This window comes from Caretta caretta, chromosome 2, assembly GCF_965140235.1.
Source record: "Caretta caretta isolate rCarCar2 chromosome 2, rCarCar1.hap1, whole genome shotgun sequence".
In the NCBI taxonomy this organism is placed as follows: domain Eukaryota; kingdom Metazoa; phylum Chordata; order Testudines; family Cheloniidae; genus Caretta; species Caretta caretta.
The window spans coordinates 68,621,192-68,645,779 of NC_134207.1; the positions used below are offsets into that span (position 1 = coordinate 68,621,192).

General features: G+C 40.7%; 1 protein-coding gene across 2 annotated transcripts in view; it reads right to left on the bottom strand.

Moving 5' to 3' along the window:
• The window catches only part of LYN (LYN proto-oncogene, Src family tyrosine kinase), a 94,637-nt gene that overhangs the window by 40,598 nt on the left and 29,451 nt on the right, over positions 1-24,588 (bottom strand). The window contains exons 2-8 of one of the 2 annotated variants that reach the window (XM_048840706.2): positions 18,470-18,543; positions 16,570-16,618; positions 16,373-16,478; positions 15,880-15,978; positions 15,670-15,773; positions 13,777-13,926; positions 11,836-11,988 (exon numbers count right to left, since the gene is read on the bottom strand). In XM_048840706.2, the coding sequence (XP_048696663.1) occupies positions 11,836-11,988; positions 13,777-13,926; positions 15,670-15,773; positions 15,880-15,978; positions 16,373-16,478; positions 16,570-16,618; positions 18,470-18,538 (730 nt within the window). In that variant the 5' untranslated portion in view covers positions 18,539-18,543. Of the gene's footprint in view, positions 1-11,835; positions 11,989-13,776; positions 13,927-15,669; positions 15,774-15,879; positions 15,979-16,372; positions 16,479-16,569; positions 16,619-18,406; positions 18,544-24,588 lie in introns of both variants that reach the window. The other variant, XM_048840705.2, reaches the window with a different exon arrangement.

The window sequence follows — 24,588 nt, forward strand, 5'->3', positions numbered from 1 at the left end:
TCTGAAATCAACAAGATGAAATCCAATAAAAGTAAGTGCAAAGTACTACACTTAGAAAGAAAAAAAAATCAAATGCATGACTACAAAATGGGAAATAACCGGGTAGGCAGTAATACTGTTAAAAGGATCTGGGGGTTATAGTGGATCACAGATCAATTACGAGTCAACAATGTGATGCAGTTGCAAGAAAAAAGGCTAATATCTACAGGAGTGTCGTAGGTAAAACATAGTTGGTAATGTCCCACTCTACTCAGCTGTGGTGGAGTCCTCTACTGGCATACTCTGTCCAGTTCTGGGCACCACACTTTAGGAAAGATGTGGACAAATTGGAGGGAGTCCAGAAGAGAGCTAAAAAACCGACAAAGAGTTTAGAAAACCTGAACTATGAGGAAAGGTTTTAAAAAGTGGGCATTGTTTAGCCTTGAGAAAAGAAGACTGAGGGGGGATCTGATAGCCTTCAAATATGTTAAGGGCTGCTATAAATAGGGTGGTGATCAATTGCTCTCCATGTCTACCAAAGGCAGGACAAGAAGAAAGGTCTTAATCTGTAGCAAGGAAGATTTAGGAAAGATATTCTGAAAAGCTTTCTAACTATTAAGGGTAGTTAAACTCTGGAACAGGCTTTGAAAGGAGACTGGAGAATCCCCATCATTGGAGGATTTTAAGAACAGGTTAGAGAAACACCTGGCAGGGATGGTTTAGATACATTTGGTCCTGCCTCAGTGCCTCTAGAGATCCCTTCTGGCCCTACATTTCTATGCTTCTTTGACTTCAGTACCTCCCTGAATAAATAAAGTCCGTTTTAGCATAATCCTATTGTGGTGACAGAACAAACAAAAGCCTGACGAAAGCAATAAAAAGCAAGGCCAGTTATTTGTCCAGTAGGTCCTCTATAGCCCTGTATTAAATATGGAGAGAAAAATCACTTCTTTTGTCAAATAGAGCAGAGCAAACCAGATGAAAGAGCAGTGTGGCGATAACCAGACTTCATGTTCCTGACTATCTCAGAATGTGCTTGGGTCCAATTGTGCACTGCTTACTCAGGCAAAAAGCCTTTCAAATCCAGTGGGTGTATAATGCATGAAGCCGCCTCACTTCTGACAGGTTGAATTCTGAAGAGATTTTTACCTAAGTGCAATGACCATCAACTTGGTCATTGCTGAGGATTGAATTAGGTTCCCACAAGTTAAGAGCATAAGTCTTTAGGATTTGAGCTAAAGGACTATGTCACTAGCTGGCAGCTGCAGCAGGCCCATGCGAGGCTGGCAGACCAGATCCCAGCTCATGCCAAGATCCCCACGTCTCGACTGAACACTAACAGATACACAGCTGGAATCAGTCTGGCTCACCTGTGTGTTAGTATGTTAAATAGGTATTAGAATTATCAGACTGTGTTTAGACTATATTGAAAGCTGGTGAGTTGTTGCATGCAATAATCTCACTTATAGCAACTGTAGCCCATACTGTAAGGTAATATTGACATTTATGCACTTGATAATTGGTTGGTAAAATCTAAGTATAGAACTCACAACCAATTTGGGGTTGTGCCCTGCTTCCTAACAGTCTGCCCTGAGGCTGGTACTCAGGCTCTTGACTCACTGTAAGGCAGCTTACCAGCCCCCGTTATCTATGTAGCTGGCACAGAATGTGACACACACTGAATGGTGGATTACACAGGGACTTCAGGTTTGGGTCTGTACAAGTCAGTGACATCAAGTTGAGCAGGGACTGTCTATGTGTTCTGTGTTTGCACAATGCCTAGCGCAATGGAGTCCTGGTCCATGACTAGAGTTGCTAGGCACTACCGCAGTACAAATAATAAATAATAATAATAATTTCCTGGTTCTACTGTTTACATAATAGTTTTGGCTGCTCTGAAGCTGTGCTCTATCTGCACAGACAACCTAAATTTGCATAAACCTTTATGTGTATACAGTGAGGATGGACAGGTGGCATTTCTACTTTTCCCTTTCCTTAGGACCTGCCCCAGGTGACAGCAGATTTAATGTCCAGCAGAGGCTGCAAAGGAATTACTCTGGCAGAGGTTGTAATGGGAATTAGCTTAATCATGCCACTTCCTCCCCAGCCACAACCCGGGTTACTGGAAACGCCTCCTCTCCCCCACCCCCAGCAGACTTTCTGCTACCGTGGGCCCTCCTCCACTGTCTTCACTGACGGAAGTTCATCGGGCTCAAGGTCTACCAAACACCCCAGGGTGTCCTGCTATTGTGATAGGATATGAGTGATCACCCACTCTTTTTAGCTACCTTCAATAAGCAGATATAAAGGAGATGGATAAATGAAATTCCTGTTTTAACTCCAAACTTAATTCCTTTTTAAAGTTTAAGTCAGACCCTATGTGATAAAATTTCAGCATATGTATAAATTGTAAAAATGCCCCGTGATATTTGCAAACACATCCATTGGTGCCTGCAAAATCCCACATCTGTGCATGTAAAACGGGAAATTACATACTGCTTCATCAGTTGTGCCAACAAGTTTTGCTGGTACATTTTTAGAATCCTTCATTTTAGTGAAGGTATTTTTGTGGCTCAGCTTATTTTCTGCAGCCCAGCATTTCCCACAATTCTGGACACCTGGGCTGCTCTCCTCTCAGCAGCACATAGAGGTAGATCAGTGTTTTGATGTATAGCCATGCCCCCTCAGCTTCTGCTTGCGGCCAGATTCTCTGCTTTCACAGCAGCCCACAGCGTGGTTACTTTTGCTCCTGTCCTTACTCCTTCTGTTTTAAATTTTTTGCCCATTTTTTGGGCAGTGTGGAGAAGTGTTCTTCCTTCTCAGCCTTCCTCCTCCTCCCGGGGTCAGCTAACCCCTCAAGGATTTAACACTCCCTAAGCCTCCATTGCAGCATTTTCCTGCTGGTTCCTCTGCCCTTACAGGCATGGCGGAGTGGTCAAGAAAGCATTGAATCAAATTCAACCAATTCTCTCTACATGGGAGCCTTCCCAAGCTCAGCAGAGGGTGAATTATGCCAGCCTGCACCCAGTCGTCAGTGCCTAACTGTGGGAGTCCTGGGACTGCAAGTCGGACAGGCAGAGGTCTGGGACCCACTGAGGCGGCAACTCCCGCCGGGAAAAAAAGGACCAAGTACCCCAGTGTGGAGGAGGAAGAGGCTCCAAAAGCGAGGAGGACCCTGACCACTCGAGTCAGGTAAGTCCCAGGGAATCTCTGCAGAACAAAGAGGAGAGGCTTGCACAACCACCTGTCTCCCCCACCCTGCCACATCTTAAAGTTGGTCCTGTGCACCCTGAGGAAAGAAATAGGGCTTCTAATCAGCCTGCCTCTCTCCCTCCCAAGAACAAGGACGTCCTCTCCCCTGCAATCCTGGGGGGGAATGGGAGCAGTGGGAGGATTCTCTCGAGAGGGTTCCAGGCCTAAAGGAAGGCAAGCCACAAAAAGGTCTCACTAAAGCCACAGCAGAACTTCTATATTCCCAAAGTGTCCTATTAAAGGTTAAAAAATATTAAAATAGCTAAAAAGTAAAAAAAAAAAAAATCCAGAAATACTAGTCCTTTGATTCCGCCACATCCTCTTGCTCCCCCGCACTGAGGAAGGTGAACTGTCTGGCTGTGAAACCCGAGCAGGCTCCTGAGAGTAAGCCTCATATTTCTCTTCTCAAAATCCTTCCCTCAGGCTGCAATACCCCTTCTTCCTCCTTGAGGAGCCGATTAGGAATGAATGGACAAGCCTGATAAGGGCAAGCTATTAGCGAGTGTGACCTCAGGCTCTGTAACATTCAGCAGCCAAAGGGCTCCATTGCTGAGATACCAAAGTAGCCTCCCTCCCCAGCGACACGGTTATTCACTCAGAAGGAGAGTTGTACCCTAAAGACCCCACATACAGAAAAATGGAGGCCACTCTCAAAAAGGGCTTTGAAACCTCCTCCACCATCCTCTGAGCATCCCTGGCAGCTACCTGCTTTGCAAGAGCATCTCTTTCCTGGCTGGAAGATCTCACAGCCTCAAGGACAGAGATCACCCTCCCTAGCAATAACATTTGTAGCTGATGCCTCAATGGATGCAATGAGATTCTCAACCTGAGCCATGGCTTCCGACTCAGTAGCCAGGCGCCATCTATGGCTCTGACCCTGAAAGGTGGATACTCACTCTAAACACGTCCTGTGCTCAGCCAAATTCACAGGCTCCCTCCTTTTTTGGAGAAAAGTGGAGGCCGGCAGTGTTGCAAAACAGTCTCTCCCTTCCCCACTAAAGGCCCTCAGTAGAGAATATAGATCAGCCTTCACAGAGAGGTGCTGCTTTCTCTCCTCATCTTCACAGAGATACCAGCACAGAGGCAACAGATTCTCTGAGGGAATACAGTAGAGCTAAGGTCTGGGGGAAGTCTAGAGGGACCTCAGCCCCACCCCGCAAAATCCACTTTATGTTAAAGATCACATAGGCTTCTACCCTGAGTTGGAGTTAGTGGGCAGGATTTCCAATTTCCTCAAGGAAGGGTTTCCATTGACCACAGACAAGTAGGTCAGGGAAAAATGAGCCTGGGATACTTCCTTGAGCTGCGGGCTCCATCTGATCTGATTTGATCTTCTTCCAGTCACCCAGCTCCTACAATGCCAAAAACCACACAGCCTGATACAGAACAAAATATCTTCTGGATGTGGGAGTGACAGAGTGTGTTCCCTCAGAAGAGAGATTCTCTGGGTTCTACTCCATCTTCTTCATTGTACAGAAGCACACAGTGGGTATGAGAGTGTCATTCCCAACCTCAAAAGACTCAACAAGTGGATGAAGACAATTAAGTTTTGGTTGGAGATCCTGGCCTCTGTGGTGTCATCCTGGCTCCAGGGGGACCTCTTGACTTCAGTAGACCTAGCCGACGCAATCTCTACATTCCCATGCCACTGCAGACTTTTGAGGTTCATCTACAGCAGGAAACATTATCAATTCCCAACACTTCCATTCAGCCTACCCCTGTCCCCCCACCCAGGTTCTTACAAAGAGGTTGTAGGTGGTAATAGCCAAACTCAGATTGCAGGGGACTCATCTGCACCTTTTCCTCGGCAACATCCTGATCAGAGCCCCATCACAGTCAGCAGTGCACAGGGCCACTGATTCAGGTCAGGGTCAACAACTCTGAGTGGTACCTGAATCAGGAGGTTTTTGATTTCATCCTTCAGACATTTGGCCCCCCTTCAATCAACCTCTTTCCAAATTGTATGAATACAAAAAGGCGAAAATACTTCACAAGGAATGCAGACCCCAGATCCATGGAAACAGATGCCTTATTGCATAGTTGGCCACAGAGCCTACTTTACTGATAACTCCTCATTGGCCAAGGAGTCCTTGGTTCTCAGAGCTGACAGAGATGACCCGGGAGCCCCTACTCCAGTATCCATGAAGACCAGACATCCTCTCACAAGGTCATCTTTCACCCGTACCTAAAACGGCTTCAACTAACAGCCTGGCTGCCCAGAGGGAAACACTAGAAGGATTCAGTCTGTCCTCCATAGTTATTAAGATATTGTTTTAGTCTAAGAGAATCCTGATATTAAGAGCATACTCCTATTTCTGGTCCAGATTCAACTACTGGTGCCAAAGAGTACAATGGAAATCCCAGAAATCCAGGAATTTCAACCATTCTGGACTTTCTTCAAGAAAGCATAGACAGAGGCCTTCAGCCCAGCACTGATGTATGTCAAGTGTCTGCCCTTATTAGCATGCTATCTGCAGGATCCTTGGGCTCTCTGGCAGACAATCTACAGGTAATCCCATTCCTTTGAGCAGTACAATTAGCCAGACAAGTGGTAGGCCTCTCTTTCTGAAATGGGACCTTCCTCCAGCTTTGAGGGCCCTGACTAGTTATCCCTTTGAGCTTCTGACTTCAGGGTCAGTCTTTTATTTAACCATTAAGATTTGTTTCTTAGTAGCTGGCATGTCCCCCAGGCGAGTGTTGGAGCTGGCAGCCTCATCTATACAGGAGCCATACTGCATGTTTGAAGAGGACAAGGTGGCATTCAACACACCAGAATCCTTTCTTCCCAAGGTAAGTTTCTCCTCCCACACTTTGTAAGAGGTTGTGCATCCTTCATTCTGTCCAAAACCACAACATCCAACTGAAAAGGCGTGGGACATCTGAGACATCAAAAGAGTGTTGAAAATCTCTGAAGCATACAGAATCCATGAGAAGATCGGGCTCCCTATTTGTGTCCTTCCACACAAAATGCCAGGGACTCAGAGCAAGTCTTCCATCGCTAGGTGGAAGCCTAAAATCAGAGGTTCCTGTCCCATAAGGAATCAAGGAGCACCTGATGACATACTTAACCTCCAAAGCGGAAAGAGCAAGTGCGTCCACTTTGGAAAGTTGCAAAGCAGCCATTTGGTCTACAGCTAACACCTTCATTAGGCAAGCTCTACAAGGTGGATCTTCTATCTTCTGCAGAGGTCTTCTTTCGTGGGAACATGCTGCAGGTGATGGTCCAGAAATATTAGAGACTCTTGATCAAGCTCATAAAACTGGGGGGTACTGCTTTCTTACGAGGCTGCTTTCCTACAAGACTTTTGGTTCATAACCCTTTCTACATCTGTTCACTGCTCGCTATTTCCCAGATGTCCAGAAATGGTGGAGACACTGGATTGCAGAATGGTAACTTGCTTACTGATCCTTTCCTTTCTGCTAGCAGCATCTTCAACCCACTCTGGATGGCTTATAAAGGCAAGGGTCAGATGTAAGTGGAATCATTACCGTATGACCACCTTCCCTGGTCTAGTATACTTAGTTACTGCATCTGACGAAGTGGGTATTCGCCCACGGAAGCTTATGCTCCAATATGTCTGTTAGTCTAAAAGGTGCCACAGGACTCTTTGCAGCTTATACTTAGTTATTTCATTATCTCTGGAAATTCATTAATAATGATATACATATTTTACAACTTGGGAATAACTCATACAATAGCAAGCAGGAGCAAATGAGCATGGCCAGACTGTGCGGTGTCAAAACACTGATCTGCCTCGGTGAGCTTCAGAGAGAGGAGAGCAACCCAGATATCCAGAATTGCGGGAAATGCTACTAGCAGAAAGGAAATTATCAGTAAGAAATTTTCCATTCCCTTCTTTAATAGTTTTATAAAAAGATACTAAAAAGAGTGCAATATTACAGACAGACACTCTCATCCAGACTACCTCAAACCCAAGAAACCTTTACACCTGAGATGCAAGAACAATGTGTCTCATTAATAAAATAAACCATCAGGACTCCTTTTATGTTAACTTTTCTCTTAGCCTAACTGAGAACTTTCACTTAGTTATTAATGCCAGAGTATGTTATGACTCATGTCAGTAAATACCTGGGGACAATAATGCATAAAACATGGACACACTGCTCTATAGTGCTGTTTAGATCTATCATGTCAATGCAACTGTTGTACAAATGCACGAACGCAACACTCTAAAACACTTGGTCAGTTGTATGGTGGAAAGTAGTAACTCAGCATACAGTTAATGCTTTTTAAAATGAAACGTGGAGCTGGAAATGACATGTAGGAATGGGGAATTTGCCAATCCATTTACATGAGAGGGCTACACACTTTTCTACATGTGAGAATGCAATCCCACTGAAGTTAGTGGAATAGTACATATTTACTTCAGGACTAAATATGGCCCAGAGAATGATCATTTTGGCTGGAGCAAAGTCTTGGGCGGCCAAACTTCCACTACACTTTTGCACACATTCAATCATAGCAAATTGTAATATGGATTTGTGATGTCCATTATAAATAGAAGGGATTTTCAAAACAGATCTCCAAAACCAGAGATGAAAGATTAGTGAACTAACCGGTACAATATGCCCTTTCATTCCCTGCTCCAAAACAATAATTGCCTGCAAAATTGTATCTTAAGAGCCTACTCTGAGTTACAGAAGTAAAGGTTGTCTTGAAACCACAGAACATCTCAGGCTATATAGCGGCTGAAACAGGTAGAATACTTCTTGGGCACTGGCCGGGAGCACAGTGAGGAATGACTCCTCTGCTTCCTTTCAATGCCTATAGCATGCACTTCCCTCAACATCAGTCGACATCTCCTAACCACTGTGGTGGGGAAGTGGAACAGCAACTCCACCTCCACACCCAGCTCAGCCATGCAAACATTGGAGTGGTTAGCACTATTGGTGCACAAACAACAGAGTTCTACCTATTCCCCGCACAGGCATATAAAAAGAGCAAAGGGCACTGCTCCATGTACATATTCAAAAGGAGATATAGCCAGATCCCTGTGTGTTTTGAGTCGTCCTATGAGTCAAGCCAAGTTCTTTTAAACCCAAAAGAAATCACAGATGAAGCCTTTTACACCAAGTTTCAAACCCTCCAGGAATGTTTACGACTGAACTATAAACTCTTGAATAAAAATGAAACAAAGAGATGCTGACAGACCCATAACAACACTGCTGCTAGCAGATGTGATCTCCCTCTCTCTCTCTCTCTCTCTCACACACACACCCCTCTTCCCTCCCACCCTTTTGTAACTATAAAACTAGTTACATTCCTTCTACTAACAGAAAGTTCTTCAGAAATCAAACCATGATTGTGGTTTGTACCTGGTACATAATATTGCTTAAAAGAATCATCTTTGTCCCATAAAGGCAGAAGTAATTTATCATTCAGAGAATATAACCATCTTATTTCCAAACTAAGGGAAGCATTAAGGAGCTGACTATTAATAAATGAGGCTGTGGTGCTTACTCCAATCCTATCCTGGCATGGGCCTGGGCTAGATGACCTAATAGATCTTTTCTAGCTACAATGTCTTCACTTCTAAGATTAATCACACTTGTTCAGAAAGGATCCCCACCATGCAAATCAGCTTCTCTTGCTTCAGAAAAGATGCAGAGAGTGAGAGGAAACACGCTACTCAATTTCACAGTACAGTAATTTCCCACATAATGTAATAACAATCCACAGAGGAAAATGTTTAGCCCATGTCAAGATCATCACATAAACAAGAGGAAACATCTTGAACCAGAAACACCCCCTTTTAATTTTTGTGCATGTGTATGCAGAACTAGTAGCTTCCTGAAATTAGCTGCAATTTCAACAGATGACAACATACCACACTGACTTTTCTATAGCAGTTCACGGTCAGTCACAATATTTATTGACCTGGTGTATTACACAGGGAAAAAATGCACAATGGCTGACCCTTGTCTTAACTAGTGAGTAAGCATCACTCATGAGTCTCACAGCTAGAGGCCTTCTCAAGCTTCTTCTCATGAGGAAAGATAAAAGCTGCATTCAGTCATAACGTATAATTCAGTTATATAAGCAGAGCGCAAGTAGTATGTTTTATAGTCAAAGATTAAATGTATCACTGAATTAGACCTTTCTGTTTAATTATCAAGGATGCCACACCCATGGCAATATACAGATCTAGATCTTTACTTTTATATATACACATACCATTTCAAAACAACAGTATTCCAAATAGTGTGTTCCTATGAGACTGTTATGCTTTTTTGGGTGGCTAGAGTCACTCTTTGTACCTCCCGACTAGCTTTGATTGCTCAGAAATGCATTGCCTACTGTGTCTTATTATTTAAAAACGTGAAAATGTTTATTCTTTAAAGATGACCTATGAAAGTGAAGAGGAGATTCAGAGAAGGGTGAGGAGTAGCATTAGGGACATCAAGACTGAAAGACTGGATTGATTTTCCTCCAAAGGGAGATGAATAAGAAGGGACATAAGTATATAAAATAATGAATGGCATAGAGAAGGTAGATCAGGAACTTCTGTTCTCATAACACAAAAGCAAGGGAACATACAATGAAATTTAAAAGGTGGAAAATTCAGAATGGACAAAAGTAAATACTCTTCACATACGTGTAATTAGACGGTGGAACTCATTGCCACAGGAAGTCGTTGAAGCCAAGAACAAAAAAGAACTGTATATTTAGATGGATAACAATAACAACGAGGGTTATCATAATTAATGCTAAACATGTTTTCGAAGAAATAGTAAACTTCATGCTTTTGGGTCTTCAGGACATTCTAACTTTTGGAGACCAAGATGAAACAATACTGGAGCTGATTACTCTAAAATCTGCCTACTACAGAGTTTCTACACCTTCCTGAGCAGCAGACGGTACTTGCCAAAGCCAGAGACAGGATACTGGACTAAACAGATCACTGGTTCTGATCCAGTATGACAATTCCTATGTGCTACTTTCCAATCTTCTCTTTACCAAGAGATGCTGAAGCTTTGCACATTATTTACTAACACACATTTTGTTTCGTATTTCAAGTGTTCAAATAAACACCTTTACCCTGATTTTAAGAGAGTATTTTGTAAAGGTAGAGACATCTAGCAAAACGTGTTGGACCAAACCCGAGGTATCATGTAGTTTATAAAGCTAAAAGAGTCCCATTGGTGTCAATGGGAGGCCCTTATGAATATAGCCCTGTTGAAATGATGATTTCACGGAGGGTGCAGAAATCGTGAAAATGCTCCCCAACAGTGATTTTATATATATCATATAAATAAAAGGAAAATGTCTACAAGAAAGTCTAAAAAGCTACCTTAGCTTACAGTGCTGTGCACATGTGTGGAAGAATGGAGTGCTGTGTGCACTGACTTGAAATTGACTAACCTTACATGTGGCAAGGTGGGTGAGGTATTATCTTTTTATTGGACCAACTTCTATTGGTGAGAGAGACAAGCTTTTGAGCTTGGCCAACTTCTACTGGTGAGAGAGACAAGCTCGCCAATAGAAGTTGGTCCAATAAAAAGATAATACCGCACCCACCTTGTCTTTCTAATATCCTGGGACCAACACAGCTACAACACCACTGCATAGAATATTACTTTCCCTCCTTGAAACTGACAAAGCGCAAACTCTGTGACATCCAATACTTTCCTATTTACGCTGTAGTGAATTTTCAAAATTTAGAGGAAGAGGAAGAAAGAAGAACAAAGGGATAACACACATCAAGGACCTGAGGCTCAGGACAGGTCCATACTAGAAACTTTTGCCAGGAATGTTGGTTAGGAATGTGATTTTTTTTTTGGGGGGGGGGGGGGGGGCATTTCTATGCTGGCAGAAGCCAGAGTGTAGATGCAATTATACTGACATAAAAGTTACTCTGATGGTATAGCTTATTTCACTTGGGAAGCCGGTACAAGCTGTATCAGCAAAGTCACTCCCACCCCCGCCAGTATGAGCTGTTTCTTTACTAGGAGGGTTTGCCGTTAGAGCTATATTGGCAAACCTTTTCTCCTGTAGAACTGCCCTTATAGTGGAAAACTATTGCACCATGGCTTTAAAAAAAAAAAAAGAAAGCCTGACAGTGGGTACAACAAATAATCTGCATAGCCCTACAGCGTAAGGCTTTAGGGCAGAGTTCCAGGGATCTCTACCTGCAAGGGAAGCAATCAGCATAATTCCTACATGTGTGCTGACAGAGAACCAGGGGGAACCACTGTGGATCAAGAGGCAGTACAGAAGGGTCTGGCAGATCCTGTGAGACCCATGAATTCTGAGAGTCAAACCACAGTTTCTTCCATAGGGGAACTCACTCCCCACAAAAGCTATCAGAGAAAATTCTACAAGGAGCTTGACTGCCCACCTTACCTCTCCCACTGGTTTTCCCCATGAGAGGGCATTTTCTGGGACTTAATATGCTGATTGCAAATATATATATATTGGGCCAAATTCATCCCTGATGTTACTCCAATGAAATCTAAGTAACAACACCAGGGATGAATCTGGATCCTTGAAACTGCACTGTATATAGTTATATTTCAGTGACATTTTGAATATTTAAAGATCCTTTTCAAAGCGCTAAGCAAACCAAAGGCTTGTAAACTTACCCATCCAAACTTCTCCAAACTGACCAGCTCCAAGTTTCTTCAGTAATTTAATTGATTCCCTTGCAATCTCCCAGGCATCTTTATCCCAAGGTTTTTGGGGTTTTGGACTAACACATGCTTTTTCCAGCTTTCTGCATAAACCATCTGACTGTTCTATTTTTCAAAAGAAAAACCAAGTAGAAAATCCATTACATTTTGTAATTACATTACATTTACGTGTCTACAGTAAAGTATGTGCAACTGCCGACTGGCACCAACGTCACAATCACCTTCATGCTATTTTTAATTTTCCATACTGGGATTTAGGATTTCTTGAATTCTAGAGCCAATTTATAACATGTGCAATCTGCATTAGATGCCATAGATCTGCAGATGCAAAGAGATTGTTATTGCTCATATCGTCATTAGATTTGCTTTTCTCACTTCAACAGTGCACTAAGATAAATAGTGCCAAGGTAAATAAAACGTATGTTCTAACTCCTGAAAGTATGTTAATGAAGACAGAATTGGAAATACTGCTTAAGAAAAAGAAAATCTTATTAGTAAAGTATGTGATCCGAATCAGGAGAAGTTCTGAGTACGTGCCACTTCCATTGACTTCAGCATTTCTAAAGCACAGACTCACTTATTAAGGTGCCTAATTTTAGGCATTTGAGTTTGAAACTATGTAACTTGCACAATTTCACAGAAGAGGGTCAATAGCAGAGCTACGGCTAGAACTCAGGAATTTCTTGATTTGAGTCCTGTGCTCAGGCCACTAAACCGTGCTGCCTTCTAAGATGGGAGAGTTTTCGCTAGAGTAGCATCTCTCTGAGGACATTAAATGAACACAGTGTGTTGGCTCAGTCAGTTAAAAAAAGAGTGATTTATTTAGTCTGTGAGGTGTTTCATACCAAAAGGCATCGAGCCAAGCTGTAGACAAGTAATCTACACCCGTAGTATTTTGTAAGCTAAGTTCTGTTTGGTGAAGGATGCTGATGTTTTTTCTCTTTTCCCTTTAGAGGAAATATTGGTTCCAATCCTGTGAAATCTAGATAATGAAAAAGATGCCACTGGTCTTCAATAAATATCAGGATTGAGCCTAGTATTTTGTTACATTTCTACGCAGCTCTTAAATTATACAGTAGCCACCCACCCACACACACTAAATAGATAATAATTACTTCTCCGTCACTGCACACTTACAAAGAAAAAATAAATGTAATTAAGTAGGATTGAGATTTTCCAGTCAGTGCAGGGGATTTACAACACATCATAAATTAAAATTAATCGAAATTGTGTGGCTAAACCTCCAGTCTGGCTTTGAAAATCTCAACCTTGTATTTTTTTCAGCTACAAAATGGCCCCAAATCTCCTTTTCCTGACCCCAAGAAGGTATAGGCAATGGAAATTTTGTACTCAATGAGCAGCTGTAGACATTTTTATAAGAGGTTACTGTTTATAGACCCAATTCCTGCTCCCTTTGAAGTCAACGGGAATTTTGCATTCCCATCATAAAGTCACTCACAAAAAATGTCATTGTTGGCACAAGAAAATTACAGTGTTGATTTTTTTTTTCATATAAATCACCAGATACAATCCTGGAAGACATTTATGTATAAGAAATATTTAGAATTCCAGCATATCATAATGTCCACATATATCGGTTTACACTTACAAAAACAGCACTTATTCACAGTGGGCCTGATTATTCTCTAGTCCCAGTTTCACACTGGTGTAACATTGACATTGACTTGTATGGAGTTACTCTTGATTTACACAGGCATATCAGAGGTCAGAATCAAGGCTAATATTATATCTTGCTACAATTCTCAGTGCTTGGATTTTTTACAAAAAATGTGGAAAGACTTGAAATAGAACAAGAAAAGCATTTTGATTATTTGCTTTAATGAAAACAACGCCCAATATCCAATAAGCAAGCCACTGACTGATTTAACTTACTTTGGTAATGTTTGATCATATCGTTGATGGTGGAAAATGTAATCCTTGGAGAGATGTAATATCCTCCATTGTCTAGACTCCTTATTTTGTAGTGCTTAATAACATCACCATGCTGTGGATCATGGTCCCTGATGGAGAGAGAATAACTGCCTGTGGACAAACAGTGCAAAGATGTTGTTTAGTAGATAGGACACCTATATTGCACACATTGCTGTAGTTCAATATTAATATATGCAACAAACATGTAAATTTTCCCCCTGCTTCTCTTGTCCACTATTTACTTCAAAAAGCATTCTGCAATCATCCCAAACGATTGGCATGAAGAAGTTAGCAACTGCAGGCTCTGTTGCTGGTACCAAATTTACCCAGAAAGCTAATTTTCTGTCAGACTTTTCTGCTTCGATACCAATGGAGATACTCACACTAATTTTCTCTCTTTCTTTTTTGGTAATATTCTGACAAACTGAGGCTCAGTTGTGCAGACAGTTACATGGCTATTCCTATTCCTGGGCATAGCCCCATTGACTTCAGTGGGACCATGTGCAGAAGCAACTGCAGGATTAGCCCAACCTCACTAATTGATATACAGGCTGAAATTCACCCTGGCAGAGGGCGAGTACAAGGAATCAGTGTGCCTTAAGCCCCTGGATGCTGCGAATAGGCTAGCGAGGAGGGGGTTTTGGGCATGCAGAAAGGAAGAATCACGAGATCCACATGTATCCAGGAACTCAGCTTGACTCCAGACTTGTCACTGAGGTTTCTTTATTGGCATATGAACAACACTTGAATTGATCAGGCGTAAGCGTAGGGAGTGGGTATATGGCATACCACAAATCCAAATGACACAAACTCCCTGTCTTTATATACATTCAGAAATTGCACTACCTTCACTATATATTGCATTACATGTTTTGGGACTGGCTTGGTTACTTTGCAGGAACCAATCCCAGTGCAGAATGCTCTGTCCATGCGCTACCCATGTTCGACTTTACTCTTTACCTCATCTTTATGCTCCCAACTTCTCTTGTCCATTGTTATCCTGTTCTCAGCAAATGGTGCCCTGGGTGTTCCCCCTCTAATCTTAGCTAGCTCAGATGTTGTCTTTTAGCTTACTGACCCGTTTACTTATTTTAGCACAAGCATTCCATTTTCAGTCTGCTAATCTAGTTACCTCCCTAATCCTGTCTTCCAAAAAATGAAGCCGCCTCCACATTTAATTACTCAAATCAAGCCAGGCCTACTCCCTATTGGCAGGTTATTCATAACTGTCCATTGCAGGGATTCTTGCATCTTTCTCTGAAGGATCTGGTACTGTCACTGTTGGAGACAACATATTGGACTAGATGCATCAATGAGATGTTGGTGCCTAACTTTTTCAGGTTCCTTTGAAAATTCTAGTCTGGTGTCTCCATTAGTCTTCTCAGTATAAATAATGGCTTCTGTTATAAAAATATAGTTTGATTTTCTACCTACAGTGCAAACCCCCGGGTGCCACAAGTATACTATAAAACCTGTATTTGTAAGATTTGATATCTCAAGAGCTTTACAGAACAGGACAACTGTTATTCACATTTAAAGTTATCATCTAACCCATCCTAGGAGTCACAGTATCACAGATGTTCAGAAGGGAAAAGACCTCCTAGTTCATCCACTCTCTTTGCCTACATAGGATCATTTCTCACAGTACATTCTCTATTTCTATTCTATATTTTCTGGGTAGGTTTTAAGTGTTAAGCCATAGGACTCCTTCAATTCCTTTGGAGACTTTCCCACAGTCTAACTGAATTCACTGATATATGTAGCAAACAACATAACATATTGGGCCAACTTCAGCTCTTGATCATGAGTTCATTTTTATCTCTGGTATCAATCCCAAAGTAATCCATTGCCTACCTTTTAATGTTTCACTTTCTCTGATAAGGAATGCTCCAGGATTGTTTCCTGGTGCTAGAAGCTGTCTCTCTGCATCTTTCCTGGTTATATCTTTGAAGAACCACCTGAAAAGTATTTTGAAAGAGTTAGGGTTTTTTCTCTCTACCCCCAAGAATATGCAACAGGGTGGAAAAGAAAGTTTCAAATGTACTGAAATATAGAAGAACATACTCTTCTGTTTCCAAGGTGTTTACTTTTGCTACGTAGTTGCTTGGAATGAAGCCTTCTTTCTTTGTTGAGAGAGATTTAGCTCTCCACCATTCTCCAAGCCTGAAACACAAAACAACAACAGTAATCACAACATGCGAAGAAAAAATAATGAAAGGTTATTCAGCTACTTCTGTGGTGCTGCTGAGGACCCTGGCTGGGCTGGAGGGGAAAACACAGCATTTTTCTCTGAAATTCAGTTATCTCAGAAACTTTAGAGGGTCAGCTTCAGAGCAAACTGCTACAACCCTCACCCAATCAACTGCCCAAGTGTTACAGGGGCTGGGAGGAAGGACCCAGTTTCACTTTCACATGGAAAGGAGCTTTTTTCCTTTAGTTTGAGAGCATGTGTGTGTGTGAGAGAGAGAGAGATACAGAAAGAGAAAAACAACATCTATATACGGATGTAGTGATATCCACAGAATACGTACAGTACAGCCAACACTGCTCTACTTACTCCTCAAGAACTTTCATTTTTTCTCCTTTCTTGAAGGACAAGTCATCTTCATGAATTCCATCATAAGGATACAAGGCTACTACAATGTCCCCATGCTCCTCCGCGTCTATTAATGCAGAAAGCCAAGTGACATTCTTACTATCATATTTGTTTGTATACGGCTATCACAAGTTGTTAGCGTTCTTATGGAAACATACCTTCTTTACAGAATCTCTGCCCTGGTAAAAGGTGCATTTCTGTATTCCCCTACAACAAAATATTTGTTAATTAAGCAGTTGGAGATCACTATGATTATATATATTATATGCACAGTACATAATATATAAAAGATTCTTCAGCTCGTGTGGCGTCATCTTAAATATTTCTAAGACAATATCCACAAAACTTTAATTAAAAAGAAGCATGTGGCTATTTTTCCTGTGCAATTTTAAAGGCAAATGATAAAGTAAACATTGAAGAAGTCCCAACTAGACGTTGAACTTATCAGCTCACACCGCACCAAGCTGAAAAGCGAAGTGGAAAATTCACAGCTTTGCTGTTGCTGCACTGACCTTTGACAAAGCTACTTTAACAGGCCGACAGAGCAATAATTATCAGTGTGAGGAGCTGCCCTCAGAAAGCTAAAAATAATAATAGGGCTGTCAATTAATTACAGTTAACGCCTGCAATTAACTGAAAACAAAAATTATTGCATTACTTTTTTTAATGCCTTGATCGCATACTTAGCAGGGAGGCAGGCATTGTCGGCGGGGGGCAGAAGCCCCAGGACAGAGCCCCACACCTATATTTGAAATATAGAAAACCACCAAAAATTTATTGTTTAACAGTGTGATAAAAACTGTGATTAATCACAATTAATTTTTTTAATCGCTTGACAGCCCTATAAAAAATATTTACTTTTAGTTGATTCGGGGGGGGGGGGGGGGAATAAAAAAAATGTAATGATTAAAAAATTGCAGAATCTGATTTTCTTATGCCTGCAATTTTCCAGTGTTGCTGTCCATGAGATTTCATTCATAAAACACACCTGGTCAAGACCCCAGCTAGTATAAATCAGCATAGCTTTACTGAGAATTCTGCCAGTTGACACCAGCTGAGGATCTGGCCAACTGAGTGGAGATATGGGGAAACATGTTTACTGCTGACTAAGCAACTGAGAAAAAGGAATTATTTCATTTTTATCCAGACGGTAACAATCCTTATATTTTGCCAATTTAGGGTGGAAAATGCATATAGGTCCATATCTTCTCCTCTATACAAGATCGTCTTGTAAGGTTTTGCACAGGAGATTTCATGGCATCCTTCCCCCTCCTGGCTGCAGAAATACTTGGCAGACGATGCTGTGTTTCCCCCTACTCAGGAGCGGGGTTTCACTAGTGGACCTGCATGGTAGCAGACCCATGAGTTACACCAGTGGCCTGCCTTCACTACTGTGGATAGAGCACTGCTCCACAGCACACAGGGGTTTTCAATTGGCTTGCTCTGCCCTGTACAGCAGAATTGCATCCATTCTGCTGCCCTTCAGTCCACATATGCTTATGGAGAGAGGTGAGAAGTCAAGGTTTGCTGTACTAGAACAACATGCAACAGTACACTCCTTATCAGTGCAGAACTACACATTAAAAATAAAGAGGTGGTGCTTTTATAAAGAAATTCTGATGCTCTACAATTCTTATGAGCTTAAAAGTGCAAAACGCTTCTAAGATATTGTTGCTTTTAGAACTATTTCTAAACTATTTCAGACTTCCTCAGAGTCACTCAGCATTCCTTGAAAGCATCAAACATACCACATCAGGGAGTATTTGCTCTCTATAAAAAGAAGGCCGAGCCAATATTTACAAAGAAATAAACCGCCAAGGGCTTTTTAAAATATGGCATACCCTTTGACGGTAAAGTTGCACAGCACTACAAAGCAAAATTGTAGACAAAAATGATTAATTTTAGGTTCTACATGCGTTTTTTATTTAAATTTAAATCATGCCAGTCATGCTTTGATCTTGCTATTGGAATTCTCCCCTGAGACTATCTACTTACTGGCCTTTGCTGTTTATTGGACGTTGGATCCCTCACATAAATAGTTCGTTCAGTTTTACGTACTGGTTGGTTCTTCAAATCTAGCCCATCTCCATGCAGAGTCTCTTTTCTTTTTGATTTTATACATCCCATATTTCCTGTTGGAATAAAAAGGTATTAAACAAAAATGTGTTATTATATAACCAAGTAGCTTTTCATGCAATCATCTGACTATGTAACAAAAACTTTCTTTCCATTCACAATAGCTGAGCATCAATTACAAAAGCTTCAGGCATCAGTATAGATACATGTACCTGTGGTTGGGAACCACTGCTTTAGTAGTTCCCCCAATACGTTCTATACCAAGGTAGTCCTTATGTCAGTTCAAGATAGGACGGTCTGGGTACAGCTGCTAGTATCTACGTAACTGGAACCCAACTGCTAATCCACCCAAGTAATTATGCATTTCTTGAGAAAGCACCTGCAACAAATTATCTTCCTCCTTTGTAGGGCAGTAACTATATTTGTCACAGGACTTGCCTTGAAGACACCAAAAAGAAGTGTTTACATGTCAAACAGCCTTATGAAATGGGATTGGGGCACCGACAGATGCAAGTAAACCAGGGGTGGCCAAAGCACAGCCTGAGGAGCTGAAGCAGCCCATTGAATTCTACACCAGGTCTCGTGTCTGCCCACATCTTTAGTACAGAGGCCTTGTCCACACTAGAAAGTTGTGCCTCTTTAACAATACTGATATGGTTAAAGAGATACAACTCTCCTAGTGTGGATACAGTTATATCAGTGTAAAGGTGCCATAACTGTTCCATACCACAAGGGCACCATATCCTATAAGGCACTTTTACAGTGGTATAACTGCATCCACAATAGGGCTTATGTATTTTTATAATACAAATAATTTTATAATAAGAATCACATCCCTAACCAACATAGTTATACCAATACAGCTATCAAGTGTAGACCTGGCCTGAGAGGCAGCCCTCAAGGAATACAGCACAACAGGTTATGCTCCCACCAGTTGTAGCCTTCCACCCAGGTCAAGATGGAGCACTGCATGTTGGGCAGGGCCGGCTCTATAGTTTTTGCCGCCCCAAGCAGTGGAAAAAAGTGCCACTGCGGACGGCAAATGGGAGAAGCTGCCGCCGAATTGGCGCCATGGCCGGCGGGGCAGAGGAGCTGCCACCGAATTGCCGCCGCCGTGGAAACACTGCCACCCCTTTCTAACTGCCGCCCCAAGCACCTGCTTGGAACGCTGCTGCCTGGAGCCAGCCCTGACGTTGGGACCTATAGTCTCTGTGGGCTGCACCTCTTCCTCTACATTAAAGATGAGGGTAGCTGCAGTCTGCCCTGTTTTGCGGAAATTAGATGTGGCCCTTTGATATCAAAGTTTGGGTGTCCATGAATAAACTCACTGGTCATTGCACATTAAGTTCAGTGACCAATTGAGAGCTCATTGATCTCCAAACCACCTAGTCACTTGTGTTCTCTTAAATTAAAAACAAAAATGCCCAAGGGCCCTCATTCCACAAGAAAAGTGAGTGCAGTTTTCAGTTCAGGCATATCAATGATTGCAGCATTTCCACTCACCAGTGTAAGATGGAGAGACCGCATTTCTGTTGGAATCTTTTCTTACAATAGGAAACCTCTAATGCTTTCATTTTTGCTTTGTGAAAATTCCATTGGAAATCCCCCCAATCTCCAATTCCATATGGTGTATATATATACACACACATCGTCTTTCATTTGAGACACTAACAGAAGCTTTTAGGATTTCAACATTTAAGAACACCCTCCAAGTTTTCAGGCACAATTAATTGTGGGCATACAAAACTCACTTGCACTTTTGAACATGACAAACATGCAGATGGGTAGGCAAGCTGGGGTTTGTGTGTGCATATCTGATTATTAGATGTCTAACTACCTGATTGCACCCAGAATAAATCAGGTATTCAGTCATGTTAACTAACATCTGTGCCCACAATTTTGCACCTACAAAACCACAACCTGAAGTTGAAGACTCATAAAAAACTGGCATGAAAGTAGTCAAGCACATGCCCTAACTTTAAGCAGGTGAGTAGACCCACTGATTTAAAAAAGACTAATCAGTGGCAGAGCAGGGAAAAGAAACCCTGACTCCCAGTTCAGAGCCTTATATGCACTGGAGATGGAAAGGATTAATGTGATGCAGGGACCTTAAATATATGTTATGGTGGGAGGGGGAAAGAAGAGAGATTGAAGATCCATCCCCCCAAAAGTTAAAAAAGGATGTTAACATTAGTTGTAATTGTGTCATTCACAATGGTGACAGTAAAAGCATTTGATGAATATTTTGCACAAACAACTAAATTTCAGCCACCTAGTAACATATACTTCAGATGCATCATCCAAGATTAAACTCATAGCAACAATAAGATTCAGAGTGGTAGCCATGTTAGTCTGTATCAGTCAAAAGAACAAGGAGTACTTGTTTGTTATAGAGACTTACAAATTTATTTGGGCATAAGCTTTATTCTTTTTTTTTTTTTTAAATGGACACAAATCAGACATCAAGAATTATAACATTCAAAAATCAGTCAGAGAACACTTCAACCTCTCTGGTCACTCAATTACAGACCTAAAAGTCGCAATACTCCAACAAAAAAACTTCAAAAACGGACTCGAATGAGAAACTGCAGAATTGGAATTAATTTGCAAACTGGACACCATTAAATTAGGCTTGAATAAAGACTGGGAGTGGATGGGTCATTAAACAAAGTAAAAACTATTTCCCCATGCTAATTTTTCCCCAACTGTTACTCACACCTTCTTGTCAACTGTTGGAAATGGACCATCCTGCTGATCACTACAAAAGATTTTTTTCTCCTGCTGATAATAGCCCACCTTAATTGATTAGTCTTGTTATAGTTGCTATGGCAACACCCATTTTCTCATGTTCTCTGTGTATATCTATCTTCCTACTGTATTTTCCACTGCATGCATCCAATGAAGTGGGTTTTAGCCCACGAAAGCTTATGCCCAAATAAATTTGTTAGTCTCTAAGGTGCCAAAAGTACTCCTCATTCTTTTAGCAATGATAAACTAGAACACAAATGTGTTACAGATTGAGGGTCCAATTCTGCAAGATACTAATCGCCTCCAAAGAGGCGCTAAGCACTCTTCACTCCCATTGATTTCAGTGGGAGTTAGGGGTACCCTGGGCCAGATCCACAAAAGAATTCCAGTCCAATGGAAGTTAGGAGCCTATATACCTTTGTGGATCTGGATTTCAGTTCCTTATAGGATTGAGCCCTTTACCTGTCCTTTATTAATTAGTCTCTCAAATCTTTCTAAAGAAGCAGTTGAAAAAACTGCAATAGATTAAGGTAAATGAAGTGCTCGTTTAACTTTCAGGCAAATTAATTCACAGGATTTCTAATTAAGTGTATGAAGATTCTGAAAACCTCATTTCACATAAAGCAACTGAAAAATATTAAAGACATGTTAGGAATTTTGCCACTTATTGCATTTTATTCTGATACTATAACGGTGAAATTAGAGTTTCTATGAAATTAGAGTTTCTATGAATTCTCCCACGGCCTTGGGATCATGTATTTCCATGGGTATTCCCAGTTATGCATCACTGCGTATGGAGTTCAAGACATTTAAAATGGTCAAGATGCTGAGATAGGAATTTTAAACAAGATGTTATAGCTGATAAACATTATACATTGAAAGCAAACAGACTTCTTGCACCTGAGCAGGAAGGTCCTTAGAATGGCATGAGAATAAAAACTCCATAAAGCTAATCTTAACAGCAGACATTGTAAGATAAATTTTGACCAGCCATATGCTAAAAGTGATGAATTTTAAAATATTGATACTATGCAATTACCTTTTAACCCTTAAAATATAAACAGTCAACCCCAGTAAAAATACATTACTCAAAAAGTAGTGAAATATGTAATGAATGAAGCATATCTATTTCTTAAGTTATAGTATATTTCTGTAGAAAGTATGGGGAAAGTGGATTTATGCATGAATATTGCATTTAGTGTAAAATGTTTATTTGCATGACTTTTTTCCCCATTTACCTCAATGAACATCAGGTAAATTTAATCTTTTGTGAGAGGCAAGTGTTTTTTTCCTGGTATTAAAAGGAGAATTTGATAAGCTTTCAGCTGTTCAGAAGTACAACATTGTTACAGATTAGAGTATTTGTTCTTCTGAGATAAGAATCACTTGTACAACAAAGGAAATACTTTCAATCCCTTTACAGACGTTTCTCATTCCCATAATGTTTTACAATAGGTGAGATGTTACTGTTCATCAGTGCTTTTAATCAATTTTCCTGTCCACTTTTTTAGACATGAAAGATGCTCCACATGTAGATAAGAAGAAACTATATAAGAGAGGATAACTTCTATAAGCAGATACCTAATTAAGTAATTTGACTTAAATTATCATTGAATAAAAGCATCTGATTTTATTACGTGGCCTAAAAGGTAAAATGAAGTTAAAAGACATGACTGCTCTCTTTCAAACACACACCAAAGATAACTATGAGCTTCCTCTAACAATAGGTTGTTTCATAATCACCAACCTTTCTTTTGATGCCTGCAAAGATGTAGGATTCAAAAAGAATTCAAGACAATTATCATCATCTGCCAGCATATCATCTCACCCCAGTAATATTTTATCTCTTCTCTTTGCTTAGCTTTCTCTTTGATTTCAAGTAGATATCAGGGACCAGAAACTGCTTACAATGTGCTTGTTTGGATTTTAAAAGCTGCTGTCCTTCTGACAAACACAGCTGTTCTATCTGCCTTTTGCTTCAGTACCAGCAATGTAATTTAACTAAAACCACAAATATTTTAGCCTAATACGCATAGTGGAAGATCACATGACCATTACAGGTCCATCCACTACCGCATCTGTAGCCTGTGATATTTTGCTTCCTCTAAGTGCTTGTCTATCTTAGTCATCTATATCTTACACATTTTTCAATATTTTTATGGTTGCCTCTTCTAGTGATGTTTGTTATACATATTAATTATGCTGTGAGTTAACAACTGTTTCCTAAATCAACTTGAATGCCTGGGCTTTTCTTAACCAATCACGTTTTACTAAAATGCTTCTCAAATCCCAACACATTTTTCAATCACTTAGAGTGGTTTTAGTTTAATCTTTGTATAAACTGACTAAAATATTTTTAGAATAGCTTTTTAAAAGTTGTTATAAAATTAATATCCTCCAGTTAGTAAATGCACTAACATACAGTATGCAAACTGCCTAATAGTAACTATTCAAGGAGCTGACTAAACAATCCCAAAGCTGTGATAAGATATAGATAACTCTTAATAAATGTCTATTTATATGGATACTTACTGTACAAATAAGACGTTTATATGTCATTGGAAGCTTTATAGATGGTAGAATAACTCTTTATTGTTTAAAGTTATAATAATCTAAACAGTTATTTCTACTGCCTGCCTGTTGCAGGAGACTAAAATATTTGTTTTTGTGAATTATATTTCATATCTTAACTGTGCAATCTGCTGTGAAGGAACAATGTTGTTGTTTTTTTTAAATCCAAGATCCAAAAAGTCATCATTGGGCAATGCTTTGCATTTAGAACTCTGAATCTAGAATTGAAAACAACTTATTTTTCCCCTTGGACATTCCAAAAAGGTTAAATTAAAGTGACAGGTAAGTGCATCTTTTTATAATTTTAAATTGTATTATTATACCCTTAGAAAACTGAAAACAAAATCTCTCTATCTAGTCTTTTCCCACTTTCATCCCACTTTCTCTCAGTGTGGCTTTTTACACTGATTGTTCTGTTCTCTTTTCAGAGTTTATAAGGCCAGACATAGAGCTGGTTGGAAATTTCCTAACAAAACAAAATTTTCTTGGAAAATGCTGGTTCATTAAACCCAAAATGTCTCATGAAAGCAAATCAGGTTCAATGAATTTTAGTGAATCACGGGAAGGTTTCGGTCAGAAATCTGCCTGGTTCCCTGCCAGCCCACGTGGCGTGCTGCTTGAGAGTCCCACCATTTATACTGCACTGGAGCCAGGGTCCTCCAGGTTTCCAGGATCCATATTTCCAGGTAGCCTCACCATGCCAGGGCTTTCTGGCTCCCTGCAGTGCGTCCAGGTGCCTTGAAGTCCCAAAAGCCTAGGGAGAATTGGCTCTAGCCAGAACT